The sequence below is a fragment of the Ursus americanus genome, chromosome 23 (assembly GCF_024610735.1).
Source record: "Ursus americanus isolate L20-20 chromosome 23, mUrsAme1.1.p, whole genome shotgun sequence".
In the NCBI taxonomy this organism is placed as follows: Eukaryota; Metazoa; Chordata; class Mammalia; order Carnivora; family Ursidae; genus Ursus; species Ursus americanus.
The window spans coordinates 3,911,725-3,936,260 of NC_142149.1; the positions used below are offsets into that span (position 1 = coordinate 3,911,725).

The 24,536-nt window shown below is 45.6% G+C and overlaps 1 protein-coding gene across 3 annotated transcripts in view; it reads right to left on the reverse strand.

The window, feature by feature from the left end:
• Positions 1-24,536, reverse strand: part of TNRC6C (trinucleotide repeat containing adaptor 6C) — a 147,953-nt gene that overhangs the window by 38,748 nt on the left and 84,669 nt on the right. For all 3 annotated transcript variants that reach the window (XM_045814438.2, XM_087854041.1, XM_087854042.1), the window contains 3 exons: positions 15,457-18,063; positions 3,105-3,320; positions 1,200-1,366 (listed from right to left, as the gene is read on the reverse strand). In XM_045814438.2, the coding sequence (XP_045670394.2) occupies positions 1,200-1,366; positions 3,105-3,320; positions 15,457-18,063 (2,990 nt within the window). The remainder of the gene's footprint in view (positions 1-1,199; positions 1,367-3,104; positions 3,321-15,456; positions 18,064-24,536) is intronic.

Here is a 24,536-nt window from a genome sequence, read left to right on the forward strand (position 1 = left end):
GTATTCTTTGCACCTTTTTCTAGTGGGTTACTGATTTTTTTAAAAAATCAGTTTCTAGGACCTTTCTTTATATATTCGGGAGATCAGGCTTCTCCATTCTAGGACACAAATATTTTTTTTCCAGCTTGTTGTCTTTTGACTTTTTGGTATTTTCTGTCGTGCACAGTTTCCATGTGTATCTACTGAAGTTTGTGTCTTTCATCTGATGGCTTTTAGATTTTGGTCCTAGCTAGGAGAGGTCATTCCCACTCAAGACTGTTTCTCAAATTCTTTCCCATTTTTATATTTTTATTTATCATACTTAAATTTGTGATCTACTTGGATTTTATCTTCGTGCATGTATGAGCTGTGGATCTCACTTAATTTTTTCCAGACAGCCGCCCGTTTGCTGCAAGACGACTTAATGGTCTACCTCAGAAGTTTCAGACTTAACTGTCTGAGGACCAACCCCATTACCCTCTCTTAAAGACTGAGGAGTCTAAAGAAATTCTGGTTATATGGGTTGTATTTATCAGTGTTTATTGTATTAGAAATTAAAACTAACAGATTTAAAAATATTTATTAATTTGTTTAAAAATCACAACAACAAGGGCGCCTGGGTGGCTCAGATGGTTAAGCGTCTGCCTTCGGCTCAGGTCATGATCCCAGGGTCCTGGGACTGAGCCCCACATCAGGCTCCTGCCTAAGTGGGGAGTCTGCTTCTCCCTCTCCCTCTCCCTCTGCCTCTTCCCCTGCTCATGCTCTCTCTCTCTCTGTATTTCACTGTCTTGAATGAATAAATAATATCTTTAAAAAATAAATAAAAATCACGATAACAAGCCTATTCTATGTTAACACCAATAACATTTTTTAATGGAAAATTATGTTTTTTAAAACAAGAACTTTTAGTGAGAAGAGTGGTACTGTTGTACATGCTTGCGAATCTCTTTACTGTCTGGCTTCTTAGAAGCAGCTGGATTCTCACGTCTGTCTCTGCCTTTGCTTTGTTGTGATAGTAAAGCCATGTAGTCTCTGGAAAACTCCAGCCTATGCTCAGGCGAGACCCCTGACAAAATATCGGGGTCTTCCAGAAGTACCCAGAGCACTTAGAGGACTCCTGGTCTACCCACCACCATTAACTGGAGATACCACCTCCACCCTGAATGTGTTTTTAAGTACCACTGATTTTTAGAGTTTCTTTTCTTTAGTGTTGCACACACCTTTGGGAGTCCTTTTTTGGGGGCGTTCCCCCAGGAACTGCAGGAGGAGGTGCTTTCTTGGGAAGCAGCATTGTTCCACATGCCCCCTTCTTCGTCTTCCCACTGACTGGTACCGAGGTTCATGTCGTCCCCACCACTGCCCCAGCCTTCTTGCATAGATTTTGAAGCTAGAAAGAGAGCAAACATGAACTTACCAAACTCACCTTTCCTAAAGTAGATGCTATGTTATAACATCATTTAGGGGGAGGTGGGACAAAAGGGGTGTATTGTAATCTACCTTCTTACTACTTTGTTTCTCCAAGACCTAAGAACTGAATTTCTTGAGCTAGTTATACAATATATATGCAAATGTGTATTTATTTTTTTCTTCAAACTCCAGCTATATGTAGTCTGTGCTGTTACAAACTCCCTTAACCGCTAGAGGTGATTTTGAAGCACGGACTTCCTAACAGTAAGTCCTGGGGGCTACGGGAGAAGGTGGCAATGTTTCCATGGTATGAAATGGTCGGTTAAATGCAGAGTCCTGAAATATTACTGTCCTCCACGTGGTGTTTGATTGCCATTTGATCCAAACCTGCAGCAGCATGCGGACTAGCGCTCCTCCAATGTGACCAACCACGAGTCACCTGGGGACCACGAGAAGCGCACAGGTCTGTAGTTGAGCGTGACAGTCTGTTTCTGACAAGCTCCCAGGAGATACTCCCAGAATAATAGGATGGAGACAGCTGAGGCCATGGGCAGATGGAGCCACAAGCTGACTACTGAGTTTTGATTTCAGGATATTATTTTTCTACTTTTTGAAGATATAAAGTGATTTTGGGTATAAAAGTTACCCCAAATTTTCACTTCCTGGGAGAAGGTGAAGGCCAAAGATGAAGTGATAGTATAGTTAGCTGGAGTCTATAAAACTATGAATATGTGATGCTTTTTCAAGGCAGACCTATATATAATAGTGCCTCTAAGTTCAAATTATAACAACAAATATACCCCCTCCAGATGGCATGTGAATCTAAGTACCTGCTTACCCTTTAGATTTGCAACAAGAAAGTACATGAATGGAATAAATAATCCAGCAGAATGGCAGATATACAGAACACACTAGCCAGTGTTTGCAAAGTAACAAACACAAAAATTAACGCAAAATGCAATAGCAAAAATATAAACCGAATCAAGCTGCATTCTAAGATCTAAGACATTTAATGTTGTCCAAAGAAAATATGAAGCGTTTGCAGCCATGTGAACAACTAATCTTATTACTAGACTTAAATCACAATCTTAGGTTCATGCTAATGTCCTAAGTAATAACATTGCCAAATTCCCGTATGTCACAGAGTTCCACTCGGCGAATGCGATGTGGACATCCGTGAGAATGGACGTTTCACAGGTGCACTTACTACACTTCCAGACAATGGGAGGACAATGTAACCCGATTTTTGTTTCCTTTTCTTAAAAAAAAAAAAAAAAAGAACAAGAAAAGAAGCAGCGTCAGCCTGGAGCACCTCAAGTGGAATTGTGTTGACAAGACACAAGCGAGGCAGGAGGTACTTCACCGCTGTGAAGTGCTGTAGGTCTCAGGAACAACGGTGTGCTTTCTCAGGGAGCAGCGAGCGGAGGCCGTGTGAGACGGCAGGCCCGAGGGTGCCGCCGTGGCGCGGGTGCTACACCCGGTATCTGGCACGCATGCTGTGGCTCGCATTCTGGTAACTAATTTTTTTTTTTTTTTGAAAGAGAGACTGGGCTTCTGTTAAGACCTCCTCTGTGTCCATGTACCAGACGTGGCAAATACGTTAAAATACAAATAAAATGAGGAAAGTGTCCTAAGCCTTGAATTCTTAAAATTCAATGGAAAGTATCCCTCTCAAGAAAATACCCTGACCCACTTCTCAAGTGCCAAGTCGGGCTTACCTGGTTTGCACAGGGCTGGGGCGGCGGCGGGGGCGTTGGCTCTCCCGAATGTCACCGGCGGCTCTGTGGGCTGGTCCCCCCAACCGCTGCCACTGCTGGGCGGCTTGCCCCACGCTGCAGTGCCGTTGTCAACCAGGGCGGAGGGGGAGGACGGCTCTCCCCAGGAGCTTTCGGCCTTTGAGTGGACGTTAGGCATCTCTCCCCAGCCCGCTGAGACTGAAGAGGGCACCGACCGAGAGAGAACATAGTAAGAGTGAAACAGAGGAGAAGTAGAAATGGTCGTTTCAAGTTCAAAATAATTTCGAGATGATCTGTCTTTAGGATGGCTTTGGGGTAAAGTAGAAAGGAGACAGTATCACACCTAATTAGATTTGTTTAGTTTTTTCAATTCCCAGTGTTTTCATTCCTGACAGCCACCTGTTTAAAATTGAGAGCCCCTTAAATATTGAAGACTATTGAACTCGCAGTATCTGCAATGTAACAGGGTTTAAAAGAATAGTTTTACTCATATTTAAGAAGTGGCTTTTACACTTCTTCTTTTTTTTTTTTTAAGATTTTATTTATTTATGTGACAGACAGACAGCCAGCGAGAGAGGGAACACAGCAGGGGAGAGGGAGAGGAAGAAGCAGGCTTCCAGCCGAGGAGCCCGATGTGGGACTCGATCCCTCAATGCCGAGATCACGCCCTGAGCTGAAGGCAGACGCTTAACGACTGCGCTACCCAGGCGCCCCAGCTTTTACACTTCTAGTATTACATGTAACCTAGAAGAAATTTTATAAGAAAAATTTATAAGTTGCAAATATATACTTAAAATCATTCTAGCTTATCTTTGACCAACGATCAAAGACACAGATCTGGGCAAAGACACGAGAAGACAGCAGATGAAACACATACAGGAAAGCAGTGACAGGAAATCCAGAAGATTCTCAGGGAGCGCTTGGTGAGCTGAGAAGGAGCGGAGGGAGGCATTTGTCTTAAAGGACGGGAAGAGACTGGAAGATTGGGCAGGCAGACTGCAAGGGTCCCGGGAACACTTCCTTCCCTTGTCTGCCCAGTGCTGTGGCCAGAGCACCCTGACCCCGGGGGCTGCCACCTGACGAGGGTGCGCAATGGAGTCCGGAAGGTCATGGCATTGCTCTCGACAAACACAGGAGAGGTCATGGGGCCAGGCAAATTAAGAAGCATCTCGCCAGTATCTTTAAATCTCAGCAAGAGAAACGTTTTATGTTACATACGTAAATTTTATTTTCCTAATCAATCCATACTTCACCTTGCTTCTGCCTATAAGCTTACTCGACACTACTGATAACTCTATTGATAGCTCACATCAGGTGTAGTTTTCATATGGATACAGTTTCTCAGAGATGGAAATGTGAACATTTTAAATACTAACTAAATAATAGAGAGCATACAATACAAACAGTTAACCATAAATTTTAAATAATTTGGTCGCAACATGGATATTACCATCAATTATGAAATGTATTACTTTTTGGACTAAAAATTGTATGGAATCAGCTCCCTTGATGCACTTTATTCTAATAAAATGCAGTAATATTGATTAATGACAAAAGACCATGCAACCTATGAATCATTTTAAATTACAAGCTCCATGATAAGCAATATATTATGTTAATTACTGCCAATAACAGGAAAGTTAGCCCTAATCAGTTATTGTCAGCAATCGCTAACTATAATATTCCTTATAATTACACAGAAAACAATAATGTATATTGGGAAAAGTAGTTTTATAAATTTAAGGGACAAAATTAAATCAGGAAAATTAACATAGCTGACAAAAATTATGGATGTTTTAGGAAGATAAACTAATTTAGGTGTTGTTAATGGTCAATCAGCTGTAAAAATACTGATTTATTTTAGGTAATTAAATAACACTCACTTAAAATTTGTCATCCTTATACTTCCATCTTTTTGAAAGGCAATACTACAAATGATTTAAGTAAGTCAAAACTAAGAATAAATATTAAGACTATGGTAATTATAGTTAATCGATTTTTATAAAAAGTTCTCAATTCCCATTAAAGCAATGGAAATGTCTACAGAGTATGTCTGTGCATAAGGCAAATGATCTGCAAGCAGCATGTTTCAAAATCTTACAAATGGAAGAATAATTGCTTACCCCCAAATCAAGAGAACAATATTTCTCTCTCTTTTTTTGGTGGTGAAACAAGAAAGGAATTTATTTCAGTGATGCCAACACCAGGAAGACAGAGGACTTGTGTCTCAAAGACTATCTCCCTGACAACATTTCCATTTTAAGATGATCTCTGGAAAGAATATAATTTACCGAGAATGCCGAACACACACACACACACACACACACACACACACACACACACACACACACACATCAGAACACATGCACCGTGGGACACTCGAAAGGCCCTAGAAGAGGAGATGCTACAACCCTGAGGCCCACCAGCTAATTCTGATTCAAAGCAAATACTTCCCGTGGATAGAAAATAATTTTAAATGCATACCACTAAAATAATCTCCATTGTTTGATGTTTAGTGCTGGCGTGAATTTTGATAAGCTTTTTGTTAATTTCATAGAGGTCTTTTAAAGATGGGCTTAATGAGGCATTACATTTAAAACAGTGATATTAACATTTTAAAAATGGTCCTTCAAATGCTTTTGAGAAAATGTTTCTGCGGCCCGGGGTCCAGGAATTCTTGTCTCCCTTCTCCAACTGAACAAATACAGTATAGGACTAAAATAACAGTAACAATGAAATGCCACTAGGATATGTAGCTTTCATTCAATTTTAAATACACTTTATCTATCAGAACAGAGAAAACGAAGCACCTCTGTGGCGAACACCCAGAAGATCAGTCTAAAAATGCACACAGAGCAGTTCTGAGGCCAGGAAACAGAACCGACGTCAGGAGGCCCCACCTGACCAATGATCCCCATCTTAAACACTCCAGTGAAGGCCATGGATGGAGCTCTTTCTTTCATGAAATAAGAAATCAATTCTAGCTTGTTCCATGGACACTACCTGTACAGTTTTGTAAGTGTGACTGGCAGTCCTTGCTGGGAAGAAAGCTTCGGTCACACAATGGCCAATCATAACTGAGCGCAGAAAAGAGCAAAGCCCGACACTGCACAGATGAGGCATCTGAGTGCCGGCTGTGTGCCTGGCATTTTACGTACTGACTCAGATATTAATGGGATGGGATTTTGTTCACACCAATGGCCTTTATGCCTAATGTACACTTACTATCATGCTTGGCTGGCTACTGGCTTTGGAGGCACAGAGCAGAGCTGGGAGCTGCCGCAATAATTACTTCTTCATATCCGAAATCAAGAGAGCTATTTATCTGGTGATGCTTTATACAGAGGAGTTTTTCTCAGTCAGATGGTCAAGTATCCTACTCTTCAGAACGCCTTGTTTCATGAGCATGTATTTGAAGATTCTCTTCCAAACTCAGGCAACTCTACAGGAAGGTTACAGATAAGGTCCTTTTTCAAAAGCAGGCCCTGTGGCCTCGAGCTACACAGCAACTGCTCAGAAGAGCTGCTTCTGCCTGTCTCACGGGGTCATCACAGAGGGCTGGTATTAGAAACAACACATTTTTTTAGTTTTTATTTGAGTGCACTAATGGAGATTTTAAAGGTGCCCTTTCTTATTGATATATGGGGGAGCCAAACTGTATTTTTAATGGTCTCATTTATTCATTCTGAACTGAAGGTACCTACAGCAAAAACCTCCACGTGTATCCCCAGGACACGCATGATAACCGTCTCCTCTCACCTCTCCAGCAGGACACTTACGATGCCCTGGCTCTTTCCTCTCCAGCCCCACTCACACCAAGTCCCCCCAAACACAGGAAAGTAAAAATACCCTAACCAAACACAACCTCCTCCCCCCCAAATCCATATCCACAAAAAGCAGGCTGCTCAGATGACTCCTCTTAGTAACTACTGTGTGGTGCTTAAAATAGAATTACTCTGGCTGGAGAGGTCCAGGAGATCTATTTCTGAAGTCGCAGTGTGAGAACAGTTGAGCTCTTGGCAGCATCTTGCTGATTCACTCTGTTTGCAGGTGACTCCATTTCTCGGTATTTTTATACCAAAAAATCATAAAGGAGCAGGGAACTGCTAGACATTAAGTCTTACAGGAAGGACAATGTTCTACAGCTTCTGCTCTTAAGGAGACTTGGAGAAACAACATACGTGTTGTATCAACCTAGGTACAGGGTTTCTAAATCCAATGTCTTCCAAGTTTTAGTTCACCAGATGGGTGCTATGCCTCTTCTGTGATTAACTACACAATCTCTGCCTTTGGTTACAATATCTGTGCCAGAAAACTAAGTGGTAAAGCACACACAGTATTAGTGGATTAAGCAGCCGAAGGCAAAGTGAAGTTGACCTGTGGCTGGAGCCTTCTCTAACCTGCACAGGACAACCACAGGGCTCACCTTGGTGCTGCTGCAATGCCCACTGAAGGCGAGACACACCTGAGAAGCCGGGGGACTAGGCAGTGAAACGGATAAAACAGTATTACAGAGTGAGGTCAACATTCGGCAGTACAGTCCCAGTTTACTGACTGGCCTATGGTAGTGGTGCTCTCCCTTCCGGGTATCGCTGGAAGACAGCACCCCGGCAGGATTTTGTGTTTATGGCCACACTATGCTGCTGGTCTAGCTTGGATCTAGTCTCTAATGGCCTTCCTATGTGACTCGAAATTAACTGTATGTGTAGTGATCTCTACTCTCCGACCCCCAGTCGCTTCCAAAGTATCTATCTCAATGTCTCAGGGAAAGCGTCACCGTGAGGTTCTCCCTCAATCTCATTTAGATTCAGAGCCTACACGGAGGATCTGTTTTTCATCAAAAGTTGTACTATTAAATATTTACTATTTAGTGTTATCCGGTATCTGCAAACTGACTTTCAAGTGTCAGGGTATTTATTTCTAAGTGCGCTAATCAGCTGGTTAGTACTTTCAGGAGCCACTTCCATTCCCTTAGAAACAGAAGTAAATGCTATGCCTGCACTTCCTCACTTCTGGCCACATCCCCGATCACTGTTCTCCCAAGACTCGCTAGCTCCTTGCCACATGAGGGTACAAGTCCGCGGGTCCTGTGCGGCCGGCTCACATTCACACGGAGTCACCGGGGCAACGTTAGGGAGCAGGTACTGTGTCATGCCATCGTACACAACCCGACACCCCATGTTAAGAACGGCCTCGTGGGTCCCTCTCAGGCAGCTTACCATCTCTGACCAAAAGACAGGCACAGGGACATTTCTCTAGACTACGGTGTTCCATCTCCCGAATGGGCTTGAAGCTGGTCCAAATAACCCAGTTTATGAAGCTATACTGTATTTCCTAAATTACTATCAGTTTTCCTCAGGCTTATCAGAAAATGAATTGATACCAGTATAACAAGAATGGGACAAAAATGACTGTCCTATGGCATTTACTTCTATAAAACCAGCAACACACACAAAAAATGTAATTGAGGAAACATATTTTGTAAGACAGAGATCGATACTCTTAGAGAGGAGTTCTGTTTTTTGTTCATTTAAAGTAGGTTCCATGCCTAGCATGGAGCCCAATGCGGGGCCTGAACTCACGACCCTGAGATCAAGACGCTTGCTGAGAACAAGAGTCAGATGCTTAACCGACTGAGCCACCCAGGAGCCCCCACAGATCAATACTCCTAAGTGGCAATGATCAACGACTTAACACCTGAACTCTGACAAAAGTGCAAATTTGCATAAAGCCAGCAAGGCCAATGGCAAAATCACAGAATACCTGTCAAAGGACAACTTCATAAAGAGCAGAAACTTCATCAGTTAGTCGGGTGCATGGCTTTGCTGGGAGTGCAGAAACCCAGTAGATTTATGAAAACCAGTCTGGGCAAGTCTTCAAGCCACGATGAGCTAACCCACAGCCTAGTGGGTGCTGTGACTGCTGCCCTCACTGATCCGGGCTGCCCAGATGTCACCACCCCCATGAGGAGGGCCATGAGCTGACATTTGCACTGCTGAATGGAGAGGACCGAAAGGAACCAGCATGCCGTCATCGCTAGGAGGGAGCTGGCATGATGGCATGATTGCTCCTTCTATTAACTCAAAGAACGGCTCAGTCTGCCAGGCTGGGGAAGTGCCAGGCTTCTACCACCTGTAACCCCCGAGAGCGAGGAGCTCTGTTCTCACTGCACAGAGTGCCTGCTTCAGGCCTGGGGCGTGAACATCACAGGTGACGTGAGGCAGGATGCACATCGTGGTGTGGGTGCTCAGTGTCCTGGGGGGAAAGGGAAAGGGAAGTGGAGCCATAGGGCAGCAACCCCACCATCACAGCCCCATACACTCAACTCCGCAGTCTTTGCACGTGGGCTGACTCCATGGAAAACAACTGTCTGACTTTTTTGTGTCTGTTAGGTGGTAAAACCAAGTTCCGAGCTGCTTCCACACTACTGCTCCAACCACAAAGACTGCAAGCATGAGTAAGGCCCGAGGGCTGGAGGGGGGGCAAGGAACATAAACGGTTGCCATGGTAGGATGGACCACATTTCCCTTCTTTTCTGCTCAGTGATAAGATGTGTAATTTGTTAAAAAATCATCTATAAATATTTTTCATATAAAAGGGAATGATTTTGGCCCTTCTAACTAAACAAGAATGCCTTTATCCAGGACAAAGCTCATATTCTTTGTCCACTAAAAATCGGTACGAGTGGATTCGAAGAGTAACCTATCAAAGAGGGAAGAAATGACTAGCGTGCTGGGGCTCCAGTCTCTGTGGGTGTCACAGCTGTAAGATGGCAGAGACGGCAGTGGGCAAGGTGCGCACCACACATCTGAGACCTCACCACGTGCGCACCCTCTGTGAGCCACTTGACCTGTGTAAGCAGAGGCCCAGGGGCGTAAGGATTACACGAGAGGATGTGTGAAGATACACTGCGTGTGGTCACCAAGCACCGTCGGGCCACATTCATCCCCGGACCCCAGTGCACGTTTCAGCTGGAACTCTTCCAGAAGACTACGAGCAGCACGAGGGGCTTGAACTGTGACCTGTGAGGAATAGCACTGGGCGTGAGGATTTCCGGAAGACAGTCTTGGGTAGGAGGGACGTGACAGCTATTTTTAACCATTGATTCTCCTCAGAGTGCTTTGTGCACAGCTTTACTGTAATGCTAATCAGACTGCTAAGCTCTGCGTTGCCATTCCTCCCACCAGACGGTGCCACGTCTCAGTGTCCATATCCCTCCACTTTTGGCATCAATTACCTTCCTTCTCGCTTCCCGTCATTCCCATAAGCACCTTATAAAATTTTCAAGGGTTTAGAAATGTTAGTCATGTATTAGTAGAAAAATGGGAGTCACAAGTTCCAATACCCCAGGGAGCCAGCCAGATAACGCACACAGGCCCATGGGACAAGCACAAGAACGCAAGCCTGATGCCCCGTGGCTGCTGCTCTGAGTCTCAGGAGTGAGTCACAAGTCTCAGGGGGAGTGTGGCAAACCAGACAGCACAGGCCTCACTTAAAGTCAGCCACTCCAGCTGACTGCTGCCATCCAAAGCCCATGTGTCAGACCTTCCCGGTTTCCAAAAGAAGCCAGGAATCTAGAATTTTATATAAAAGATTTTCATTAAAAATGTTGATTCACATGACAAGTGTGGGCCAATAAGTCACATCTGTGGGATGTGGTGCAGTCCACAGACCATCAGGTTTCTGACCTTTGGTTTAGGGACAGAGAAGTGTATGCAGAGGCTGTAACAGTCTTGAGCTCCATAAGGGACTCCCAACATGGTGTCTCAGAGAGGTAAAAGTGAATTCATTGCCAAGGAATCTAAGGAGGCTGGGGGGGTCACGTCCAGCAGGTAGACCAGGGGAGGCTCTGGATGGCAGTGGTATTTGTACTAAACTCGGAAGGGAGGATAGCCCTCCTTTTGCTCTAGCCGCTCAGTGCTCACAGTGAAAACCAGACAGCTACTCACATGCTCAGGCTGCCCCACACAAGATGACCATCTCCGCCCCCGACGTCCCCGACTGGCTTCCTTCTCCGCAGCACCCTCACCACCAGACACGCTGATACATGCTTGCTAACCCACAAAGACTTAGCCCCCCTTGCTGGAGTGCCCCCCACCAGGACAGGGGTTCTGCCTCCTCTGTTCCCTGTTGTCCCCCAAACCAGAAGGCTGCTTGGCACATTGTGGGTCCTAATAAACACACACTGGATAACTGAATGTTCATCTCCTGTGCAATGGCAACATCTGGACCCTGAACACTGTCCAGCAGCCTTTCGAGGGCCCCTGGTGAGCCCTCTGCTCTATTTCGCACGTGGGCTAATGCAAACCTCACCTCTGCTTGCACCTCTGCTCCTACCCTCCCCGTCTGTACTCGAGACTGGTGTCCTTGACATTTGGAGAAAAAGAACCCCAGCAGGTCCCTGTCATCCTCTGGCCATAGACACCCTGGCCTCCTCTACAAATTGGGGGAAGCACTCCTCCCGGCTAGATGCAGGGATCCCCTCCCTTTGCATCCATTCTCCCTCTCTATTGGCTCCTTTCTAGCAGTCTTTTTTTTTTTTTTTAAGATTTTATTTATTTATTTATTTATTTATTTATTTATTTATTTATTTAGAGAGAAGGAGCAAGTGCGCACAGAGGGAAGTGGGGGGGACGGCAGAAAAAATCCCAAGCAGACTTCACATTGGGCAGGGAGCCTGATGCAGGGCTTGATCTCATGACCCTGAGATTCATGGCCTGAGCTGAATCCAAGAGTCAGACGCTCAACTGACTGAGCCACCCAGGTGCCCCACTAGCAGTCTTTAAATAGGCTCCAAATTCTACTGTCTTAAACAAAGTCTCTACTCCTGACCTTGCCCTCTACTTGCCATCGCTCTCCCAGCTCTGGCTGGGGCTGGCTTCTCCATCCACCTCTGCTCCACCTCCATGGGACAGGTGCCCCCTGCTGTGCTCCTGTGGGAGTCAGTGAGTGACCTGCTCCCGGGCCCACTCTCCCCAGCCCTGAAACCTCTCTGCTCACCTTTCTTTGCTTCCACACCCAGTTTCCAAGCCTTGATGCCACCTCTGTCTCCATGGCCCGACGCTGACCCAATCCAGGGCCACCATCACCATCAAGACATTGGCTGAGCCTGGATCCTCCTCTCCAGCTTTGCTTCCTACTGACCCATTTTTAACTTTATGGCTGGGATGATTCTACAAGTCAGTCTGATTGCTCATCTCTGTTTATTTATTTTTTATTTTTTTTTTAAAGATTTTATTTATTTATTTATTCAACAGAGATAGAGACAGCCAGCGAGAGAGGGAACACAAGCAGGGGGAGTGGGAGAGGAAGAACCAGGCTCATAGTGGAGGAGCCTGATGTGGGGCTCGATCCCGTAATGCCAGGATCACGCCCTGAGCCGAAGGCAGATGCTTAACCGCTGTGCCACCCAGGCGCCCCGCTCATCTCTGTTTAAAACTTCTCACTGGGGGGCACCTGGGTGGCTCAGTCGGTTGAGCGTCTGACTCGTGGTTTCAGCTCAGGTCGTGATCTCAGGGTTGTGAGATCGAGCCCTGTGTCAGGCTCTGTGCGGAGCCTGCATAAGACTCTCTTTTCCTCTCCCCTTGCCCTTCCCCTCACTGCTCGCGCATGCTCTCTCTCAAATAATCAGTCAATCTTAGGAAAAAACAACAACAAACCAAAACCAAAAGAACTTCTCACAGGCTTCTCAGTCGTCTGGATACAATCCAGCTCTTTCAAAGGCCTAAAAGGCCTTGCTTGATCTCTAGCTTCTCTCCGCAAGGCCTTCCAGTTACCCTAACACTTACGCCAACCACTGATCCCTCTCTGAACTTCTTTTTGTTCAGGTACTTGTATTTCTGTCCACATGGAGGTTTAAAGAGGGCAGAGCTCCTGTCCTTCACGCTGTTATATCCTGAGCCTCTGTGTGCTATGCCTGGCACACAACAGTATTCAATGATTTATTTCGAATGAGTGTATGCCAAATAAACGGATGAAGGTACCAGCTCTAGAAGCATTAATGTAGATGGGTACAAGAGCCCTGTAGTGGGGCGCCTGGGTGGCTCAGTTGTTAAGCGTCTGCCTTCGGCCAGGTCATGATCCCAACGTTCTGGGATTGAGCCCCACATCGGGGCTCAGCAGGAAGCCTGCTTCTCCCTCTCCCACTCCCCCTGCTTGTGTTCCCTCTCTCACTATGTCCCTGTCAAATAAATAAAACCTTAAAAAAAAAAAAAAAAGAGCCCTGTAATTACTTACTAAACCTTACCAACTATGGGGCTCTGCTGGGTGATCAGAAATCCTGGGATTGAGGAGGTTGGGCGGTAGGAGCCGGGGGGAATGGAAGTCAGTAGGCTCCAGTGGGTTTCCGACAGAGCTCTGGTACCAGGTAGTGGGGGTGCACCAACGGTTCTTTATTCATACCTGTTCGAATGATGTCTGATGGTCAGAAGATCCTTTTTTTAACCCACATCTTGGCCCATGACAAAGGCAACAAGCACTCAGCATCCATTCCACTGCCTTCTACAAGCCTTCCTGTACGTATTACAGAGGCCCAAGGCTAACACACATCACTTGCCAGACTCCCTTGTAGGTCAGATTTTGGATGCAAATTGGGTTCCATATATAAGGTGACTGAATGAGTGACCATGGAAAAAGGACTCTATCCTTAGTCTTGTCTTTACGGCATGTTTATGAAAATTTAGGGATGGTAGAAAGCTGGAAGGAGTAACTAACATGCTGATTACAGAATCAGGGTACAGAAAGATCTCAACAGGCTGGGGGACTGGAATCCAAACCTTGACCAGGGCCTGAGTTCTACACTTGGACCAGCGACTAGCGCACACGAACAGTCCTGAACGACAAAGGGCTGCACAGTTGTCTTAATGGAAAAGAAACACTTTAGACTCTAAACTGAATTTAGGACAAATAGTGTGATGTGGCTCAAAAGGGCTAAGTGAAACTTAGGGTTCATCACCAGGAGTAGGATTTTTAGGAGTGAGGGAAGTTACAGTCTCAACTAATTCTGCACTTGTTAAAACCATACTTGCAAACCAGTGACATTAGTTCTGGGAACAGAGGCCCTCACAAGCTACAGCTTTTCCAGATGACAACAAAAAGGATTTAAAACCAGGACGATGAGGAACAGCGGTAAGGAGCCGGGAGCATTTCCTGGAGAATGGGTAGACGGGACATGATGACGACGTGCCGTTGTCCAAAATTCTGCAATATGGGACAAGAAGCTCAGTGCTGCTTGAGTCCCAGAGGACAACATGACACAAGCACTTCCAGAAACAGGTGGGAGGCTGATGCTGACAGAGGCTCAGCATAAGCAGACACAATAGCCAGAGTAGCCAGAAAAGAACGGCGCTGGGCGGGAGGTGGCCTCCCTGGCACTGGGTGTGGGCCTTGATGCAGAGACCTCTATCTGTGTGGGGACAATGCAGAGGGGGAGGAAGGCCCTAAGTGTGATGCCCTGACTTGGACTGGATTCTCCTTCTGGTCCTTCTGCACCCGGGGGCTCTGCGATTTGGTGGGCCCAGTTCTCACCGCTCAGGCCGCCTCCGCGCCTGGAGCACAGCGAGACCACACACCAAGAGCCGATTTCCTCGTTAGAAGTGGGGCTGCTGGCAGCTCCTGTTACACAGCCCAGGTAGGGCACGCAGCGCGTGTATTTCATCACAATTCATGACCCCTGTGGGAAGATTCTGGTCTGGTCTGGGAAGACTTTTTTCTGCCACGGTGTCCAGCAGAGTGCCTTGCACAAAGCAGGAACTCAAAACCCAAGTTTTAGTCTAATTTTACAATTTTTCTTCCAGCCGGAATCACAACACGACTTGTATAATGCCACTCACACTACACCAACAATTTCGTTTCAGTGCCAACCACACATCAGGAACGCCCGTGGAGCTCTGAAGCTACCCGTGCATGGGCTACCCCACAGGCCGATGACCCCAGAGATCTCAGCGACTGGTCCCCTACCCCCAAGCTCCCAAGCACTTCTAACCGAGGCTGGGCTTGAGGACCACTGGCTCATCCCATAAGGAAATGAAGACTTTTGTGAAGTAAACGCCAGCTAATGCAACGGTCCCCAATCTTTCCTGAAGAGGATCTATTTCTTTTCTACTCTCCTTAACACTGAAAGTGCCGAAAATCTTTCTTTCCTGGGTAGAAAGCTATCAAAGAACCCTACTTTCTTTATTCTCTTGGGAGAATATTTAAGTAAAACACCACAAGTGAGGGGCACTTAAATGAATGTTCTTCGCGATATGAAAACAGCATCGGAGTGTGTATACATTTGTAATGAGAATAAATAGTTTTTTTTAACTTCTAAAGTTACCTCAAGTGCCCTCCATACCTGGACCGAGCAGCGGCGACCGACTCAGCTGGGCTCTGGCCTGGTGCGGCGGTGGCGTCTCGACCACGTCCGTGCTGCTGCTCGTGGTGGTGGTGGTGGTGGTGGCGGCGGCGGCCGTGGTACTGCTCTGCACGCCTGGGTTGTTTCTATCCCACATGTTTACAGTTTTATTGTTGTAGTTGCTTGGGTCACCCCAAGCTGAGGTACCATCATCAATTTCCATTTTGCGTCGAATGGATGGTGGAGAAGGTTCCTCCCAGCCTGTGGCCTCACTGCTGTCCTTTTGTTTGACAGGGACTGGTCCCCCGATCCACCCAGTTCCTGTCTGTTTAACGGAAGCGGCTCCTCCCCAGTTACTCACATTGTTGTCTTGGGGTTTGCCCGCCCAGTTCTGTTGGGGGCCAGGTTTCAAAGACTCTCCCCAGTTTGTCCCTGGATTCACCTTTGCATTTGTGCCATTACCCCAGCCACTGGTCCCAGACCTGGTAGTATCATTCCAACCAGACCCTGACCGATTACTGTCAGCATCCCATCCGGAGCCATTTTTTTTCCCATCCCCCAAGTGTCCGAGGACAGAAGACGAATCTGCCCAATCTCCCCCTCCTGCACTCCAGGCTGGATTAGATTTTTGTCCGTCTCCCCAGTTTTGAGATTTGGGTTTCTGAGGCTCCCCCCAGGTGGGCGACTTGTCCTCCTGATTTACGGTCCCACTCCAAGCATGGCCACTCTTGGCGGCAGCAGCAGCATTATTAACAGCAGTAGAGCTTATCGAGTCCCCCCAAACCCCTGGGCCGTTTGGCGCTTTGTTGCTGCTGTCTCCCCAGCCTGTGTTTGCTGGCCCAGCAGCCGGCGGTGCGCTGGCCCACCCGGGCACTGAAGAGGTATTTGTACTGTTCGCGATGGACCCATCACTCTTCCCCCCTGAGTTTGAAGGCTGAGTAGCGGCACAGCCCCAGGCCTCTGTCCCATTGTCATTTTTTCTCTCAGACCTAGGGGACTCTTCAAATTCCCAGGCAGTGTTTTGCTTTACTGGAGTCTGTCCCCAACCAGTATTAGACAGAACTCTTGGGTCAAGATCGTTCCTTGGCAATTGGATGTGCCCTTGGTCTATCATCCCTTTATCTCGCCTTCGGCCTTCTGCCCCTTCCCTCCCAGAGCTTCCTTCATTGTGACTGCCAGAGCCATCGCTACTTCCTTCGCTTGCTGTCGTTCCGGAAGATGCAGCTTTGGCCCAAGAGTTCATGTGTTCACTGCCAGGCTGTATGGCAGGATTCTGGCTGCTAACACTCGCACTGTCCCACCCTGTTGATCCTTTCCCATTGATGTCACTGTTGGAATGCTGGTTTGGGGGCTTGCCCCACTCCCCATTCACACCGTTAGAGGTGCTCCGGCTGGGGTGGCCCCAAGCCCCTGAATGGATATGACTAACGCTGCTGTTGTTGCCACTGCCCCGTCCCCAGGCGAGGAGTCCAGGACCAGCAGGAGGACCGGAGTCCCAGGCGTTTCCTCCACTTCCTTCCTTCTGCACAGCACTGCTGGATCCATTTTGTTTAGCACTCAATGCTGAGTTCACAGTGTCTCCATTCCCCTGATTGAACCCAGAATTGCTACTTCCTGTGGCAGGGTTACCTGGGGACAGTCCCCACACAGAACTGCTGATTCCTTCGCCACTGCTCCCACTGACTTGAGAAACGGATGATCCGTTAGCACCAGGAAGGCCTTGCAGGTGGGGCGGGATGATGGCCCCCATACCAACAGCCATGCCCCAGTTTGGCAGTCCGTTTGTCTGCATTGCATTGACAGGGTTTGGTGAAGAGTTCATGGGGTTAGTGTTATTTGGTCCATCAGTGTTAAGGTTCTGAGGTTGTACGCTGAAAGACACATTCTGAGAAGTGGACGTTTGTGGTTCTGTGCTCTCTTGCGGCAGCAAGTTTCCCCAAGCACCTAAAGTGCCTGTTGGGTTCCCGTTCTGGTTGCCCGTATTTTGACCTATGGCACTGACCGGACTGCAAATACTGGAAGGGTTGCCTGTCGTCACAGTTCCTTCATGTCCAAGTACAGGCCAGGCAGCTGGGTTGGCATTAGGGTTAAGGTTAAGATTAATGCCGGCATTGGAGTTGGAAGCACCCCAGCAATTCTGACTTCTCCCATCTCCGATCATGTTGTCCATTTTTCCATCCCCACCACTGAGAGAGCAGTGAGCTGGGCCGGAGCTGGAGCCTGTGGCTACGCCCCACACTCTGGCTCCATTTCCATTACCGTTGGCGCCCCCTGCTCCAAGGGCACTCTGATTAGAAGGGCTTTGGACGAGTGCACCGTTGGTGCCATTATTGCCATTCGTCTTCTTGGTATGTCCAGTGAAGGTGCCCTGGGCACTCCCTGTAGCCATGCTACTGTTCTCTGAGCCACAGTTGGAGGCAGAGTCAGTGTCTGTAGTACATTCTGAGGCAGATTCAGTCTCTGCTCCTGTGATGGAAGGCCACGCCTCCTTGTCAGTCCTGTCTATTATCACTTTATCCCAGCTGCTGCTGGCTTCACCTCTGTACGTGGGCTGCTGTCCCCAGTGGGAACTTTCATAGTGATCTGCCAATCCACCGTGACTAAGATCTGAAAAACACCAAACACATTCAGAATTAGATCTTCCTCCCATGTGTCAATGAATCCACTGTGAACTAGGCTTTGGGGGAAGCTCCTTATTTCCAGTTTCAATGTTGAATGACAAATGCTAAAAAATGACTTAAGAAAAAAGTTACCTGTCTTCGTGGTAAGTTCCCGTTTAAAAAAGAGCTCATGTTTCTAAAATGATATTAATCCTTACCACTACCCCATACCAGTACTCCTCCTGAGGAGACTCACAGCGCACAGGAGCACAGGAGCGTCTCTGGAAGCATCTGCAGGGAAGGAAGCTGCGTAACTGGATCGTAGCAGGTGGGACATTTATGTTACCATGCCACACGTGAACATACTCGGACTGTGGTGATGACACGTTCACGTGGGTTCTCGAATACAGTCTGTAGTTCTCCTCAAGACCTCCAACTGGAGGGACAGTACAATACAGAGGCCACACGGCTCATTTAGTAGAAAACAACTGTAAATACAGTGCAGAACCATATAACAGAGCCAATATTTTGGGGGTGAGGGACAGAGGGAGGAAAGAGGCATTAGAAAATGCTCTCATCTTATGTTATGAAGAGTATAGAGGGTTAGAAACAGTTCATTACATTTATATTACTTATCTGTTACCACCAGCAATTACGGTTTGCCATTATTAAACACAAATAAGAACTCTCTGAGGACTTTCTCCCCTTGCTCTCCATCTCCTTGAAACAGTCTTTGCACTGGAGACCCCAGAATAACGTGATGCCCTATCTTCCATTCTAGCATTCATTTCATTTCCCCCTTAGGATCCTTTTAAAGAATCCAGTATTTGCCATCTGCATTTTATTTCCTAGGATTTCTAGTTATTTGACTATTTCTAACATTGCAATCCAACTTATACTCCAACGAATTTTCCAGCAGACTCTATCTGAAATACGGATCACTCAAAACTAAGTAAAAGTAATATAAAGAAATTAATTTAATCAATGCATACAAGAAACTCACACAGCTTAGACATCCTTGACTTCTTCAAACAGTATAATGTACAGTTATCTGCAATAAAGTATTTCTTCTCTTTTCGAATCTTTTCTTCACTATGTTTTTCAAAACTTTTTTAAAAATTTTTATTTATTTATTTATTTGACAGAGAGAGAGAGGGCACAAGCAGGGGGAGCTGCAGGCAGAGGGAGAGGGAGAAGCAGGCTCCCCACTGAGCAGGGAGCTGGACGCAGGGCTCGATCCCAGGACCCTGGGAGTACGACCTGAGCCGAAAGCAGTTGCTTAACCAACTGAGCCGCCCAGGTGCCCCATGTTTTCTTCAAATTTTTAATGAGAAAAATTTACTCCCAGGAAGTAAGAGTGGGTTTCCTCAGAAAACCTCTTTGAGTTTAATGGAGCACGAAGAAAAACAGGGGAAGTGTGTAAAGAATGATCACTATTCGCTATAAAGAACATCCTAGAGACAACTTCAGCCTTAAAAAAATAAAAGATTTTATTGTCTGATTTAAAAGGGATGTAATGACTTCAGAATTTTGCTCTTGGTGCGCAGCAAAGGAAACCACCAATAAGACGAAAAGGCAAGCTACTTAATGAGAGAAAATACTTGCAAATGATGCATCTGACAAGGGGTTAATATTCAAAATATATGCAGAGCTGGTAAACTCAACACCAAGAAACCCAAATAATCAGATTAAAAATGGGCAGAGGAGGGGTGCTTGGGTGGCTCAATTGATTAAGTGTCAACTCTTGGTTTCAGCTCAGGTCATGATCTCAGAGTTGTGAGATCCAAGCCCTGGGTCAGGCGCGTGTTCAGCGTGGAGGCTGCTTGAGATTTTCTCTTCCTCTCCCTCTGCCCCTCCCACCACGTGTGTGCACGCCCTCTCTCTCTTTCACTCTCTCTCAAATAAAATAATGAGGTAAAATCTTTGAAAAAAACACGGGCAGAGAACTTGAACAGACATTTTCCAAAGAAGATACACAGATGGCCAACAGATACATGAGAGGATGCTCAACATTAGTTATCATCAGGGAAATGCAAGTCAAAACCACAGTAAGACATCACCTTATACCAATCAAAAAGACAAGAAACAACAAATGTTGATGAGAATGTGGAGAAAAGGGAATCTGCATACACGGTTGGGTCAGAATGCAAACTGGTGTGGCCACTCTGGAAAACAGTATGGAGGTTCCTCAAAAAACTAAAAACAGAAGTACCACATAATCCAATAATTCCACTTCTGGGTATTTACCCTAAGAAAACAAAAACACTAATTCAAAAAGGCAGACGAACCCCTATGTTTACTACAGCATTATTCATGATAGCTAAAATATGTAAGCCTCCAAGTGTCCATCAACAGATGAATGGATAAAGATGTGGTATATATACACACACGTACATACATAATGGAATATCTAGTACTCAGCCATAAGAAAGGATTGAGATCTTGAGGCACCTGGGTGGCTCAGTCGGTTTAGCATCTGCCTTCGGCTCAGGTCACGATCCCAGGATGCTGGGATTGAGCTTAACATCGGACTCCCTGCTTAAGTGGGGAGTCTGCTTCTCCCTCTGCCCCTCCCCCTGCTCGTGCTCTCTTTCCCTCTCACTCTCTGAAATAAATAAATAAAATCTTAAAAAAGAAAGGAAGGAGGGAGGGAAGGAGGGAGGGAGGGAGGGAGGGAAGAAGGAAGGAAGGAAAGAAGGAAAGAAGGAAGGATGGAAGGAAGAAAGGAAGGGACGGAGGGAGGGAGGGATCCTGCCATTCTTAGAAACACGGATGGACCTAGAAGGTCTTACACTAAATGAAATAAGTAGCTAAATGAATCAGAGACAGATTTCAAAGACAGATAACATGATTCCACTTACATATGAAACCTATAAAGCAAATGAACAACCAACAACAACAAAGACAGTAACAGACTCATAAATACAGAGGATAAACTGGTGGCTGCCAGAGGGGAGGGGGGTTAGGGGACGATGAAATCAGTGAAGGGGATTAAGAGGTCTGAATGAAGTAAGACACAGGGATGAAAAGTACAGCATTAAAACACATTAATTATGCTCTCGGTGAATCTGAAGTAGGTAATTCCCAGGAAAACTACAAAGGAAAAACAAAGCCAGGCAACAGAAAACTTTAGGACCTAAATTACTATGAAACTAAATTTTTTATTGCCAAATACGAGGGGCTGGTTCTGCAACTCTGGTTTATGGCAATTTCCCCCACTGGTTTTGCATGTGCTACAAAAACTGGCTTTTGTAATAACTAATTTAAAGAGAAAAATGAGCCACTCATCATTTAATGCAAAAAATAAGACCAAGTTAAAAAAAAACAAAAACAGATTATTGCTTATTATCAGCAAATCTCCCATAGTTCATTCTCCCAACAGTCTCGCTTCCCTCAGGGACAGGATACACCAGGACCAGGACAGTACTCACTGCAAGCCACACCCAGATGGCAGGAGGTAATCAACCTGGCTTACCAATGCATTCCTTCCAATACCTGGAGTACGTTTTGAACACATAATATTATTTTTTCTATTCCATAATAGGTCATAGTGCAGAAGAATCAGCTCTCTCTTAATGGTCTTGAGGGTTTGCGTGGAATGCCTTTTGTCTACTGCTCAGCCCCCAATCTGCCAGACTCACACTCAGTTATGCATCAGGTTTGAAAAACGTGTTTGCATCCTTGGATAAGAAGAATAGCATCACAAGCCAGTGGAGAAAGGAAGGACCAGCTAATAAATGCTGTTGGGACACATGGCTAGTCATATGGAAAAAATAAGATCCCTGCCTCCTATCATGCAGAGAAATCAGCTCTAGGTGGATTAAAGACCAAGTTACAAAAAGCAAAACTTTTTAAAGCTCAATAAGGAAATACAAGAGGCCATCTCTATGACCTGGGATACTCCTCTTTCTAAAGAGTTGATATATTTGACTCTGTTAATGTTAAAAAAAAAACTGTGTAACAGCAGATATCATATAAAGGAAGCTAAAAAAACAAGCCACAGACAGGAAGGAGAGAGAACAGAATAAAGAATCCCTAAAACTCAGTAAGAAAAAGACCAACAACCCAACAAAGGCAGGAAAACGACAGGAAGAGGCAATCCAGAGAAGAGGCCCTCGACAGCTGCTAACACGTGAAATAATAACCGATCTCATCAGTAATCAAGAAATGCACTTGAACACTGCGAGATGTCTTTTCACACGGAAACATGAGGACTGTGATTCCTTTCTGGGGAGATGAAAATGCGACCAAGCAACATCCATATCCTTTTTAAAACAGAGATCTGAAGCAAATACGGCAAAAGATCACATTACATCTGTATTGTGGATACATTATTTTTTGTGTACTTTCTTCTATTTCAAAAAAATTGAAAAAAATTAAATGTTTAATTGTGATATCAAATGAAGTGACATAAAGGGAATCCCAAAAGGTACTTGAGCTAAGCATCCGGTGCTACTAGACATAGGGACGGAACGAAGAGACGCGGTCAAACCCGTATTGTGAGAAATCTGTGTGAACCCGATGCGTGCAAGGAGACTCGGTGTGATTAAAATGCCAGCCTGGCCACTGAATAAAGTCTGATTCTGAATGTGAGTCCTGGAGCACAGTTTTACAGCCACCGCGCCTGCTACACGGCAGGCGACCAGTCCCGGTTTCCTGGACAAACCAAAGAATGTATGTATAGGACCAAAGCTGAGGGCCAGCTAAAGGCGCTCGCTATCTGAAAACACCATGTCCCTTCTCCACTCCACAAAGACGAGGATGGACTATATAATCCCTAAGGTCCTCAGCCCCAAACCGGATGTACACTCCACGGTAACAGGAGAATCATACGCGAAAGTACTAAGGCACATATCTGGCATATTCAGTCTCAACCCCAGTATCAAAGCAAAGATTTATTTTATTGTGTTAAAACACTCATTTCCCATCCTAGCCCTTCTTGAGTACACAGTTCAGTGGCTTTAAGTACATTCATGCTGCACAAGCATCAGTGCTATCCATCATCCCAACCTGAAGTGTAACCTATCACACAGGAAGTCCTCTCGCCCCTCCCCCAGGCTCTGGTAACCACTGTGACCCTGACTATTCCATGTCCTTCCCATAAACAGAATCATACAGTATTTGTCCTTTTCTGTCTGGCTTATTTCTCTCAGCAACATGTTCGCAAGGCCCATCCACATTGTAGCAGGTGTCAGCACCCCTTCCTCCTTTTTAAGGCTGAATAATATTCCACTGTATGCACACACCACCCCGTGTTTACCCACTCATCCATCCATGGACATTGTGGGTGGCTTCCACCTTTTGGCTGTTGTGAATAAAGCTGCTATAAACGGGAGTATACAAGTATCTGTTCCAGGCCTCGCTTTCAGTTCTTTTGAGTGCATCCCCAGAAGTGGGACAGCTGGATCACACAGTAAGTCTAGGTTTAATTTTCTGAGGAACTGCCACACTGTCTTCCAGAGTGGCCACACCAGGGTAAATACTCCTACCAGCAGGACACAAGGACTCCGTTTGCTCCACACATTTGACCACACCTAACTTCTGTTTGAACAGCAGCCATCCTGATGGCTGTGAAGTGGTATCTCACTGGGATTTGGATTTGCATCTCCCTAATAACTAGTAATGTTGAGCTTCTTTTCACATGTAAAGCAAAGATATTTTAATAATCAAACTGTTTAATTTCTTCTGTTTGAAATTAACAGAGTCAAAGACAAAGAACTATATTGTCTGGAAATAAAAAACTATAAAACCCAATGAGTTTTCAATAAACATTGTAGAACGATTCCAACGTATGCCATCCTGCTACTCAGATGATTCTGTTTTGGAACTTTCTATAAATATTTGTAATCAAAATCTGAAACTGTAAATAAGAAATATGAATACAGGGCCTCCTGGGTGGCTCAGTCGTTAAGTATCTGCCTTCGGCTCAGGGCGTGATCCCGGTGTTCTGGGATTGAGCCCCGTATCAGGCTCTTCCGCTGGGAGCCTGCTTCTTCCTCTCCCACTCCCCCTGCTTGTGTTCCCTCTCTCGCTGGCTGTCTCTATCTCTGTCAAATTAATAAATAAAAGCTTAAAAAAAAAAGAAAAAGAAAGAAATATGAATACAAAAATGAGCTGAAACATTAAATTTTTTCAAAACATGCATTTTTTTAAGATTTATTTATTTATTTATTGGGGTAGGGAGGGGCAGATGGAGAGAGAGAGAGAGAGAATCACAAGCACATTCTCCATTGAGCGTAGAGCCTGACACACGGGGCTCAGTCCCAGGACCCTGAGATCATAGCGTGAGCCAAAACCAAGAGCCAGACACTTAACCGACTGAGCCACTCAGGTGCCCCCAAAACACTTAATTTTAGACACTATGAAATGATAAAATTCAGGGCAATGTTGTTGTTTAAGAGAAAAATAAATAAATCCAGATCTTTACATTCGAAGCTACACAAAATTTTGTAAGAAAAAGCATTTATAAACTTCTCTATG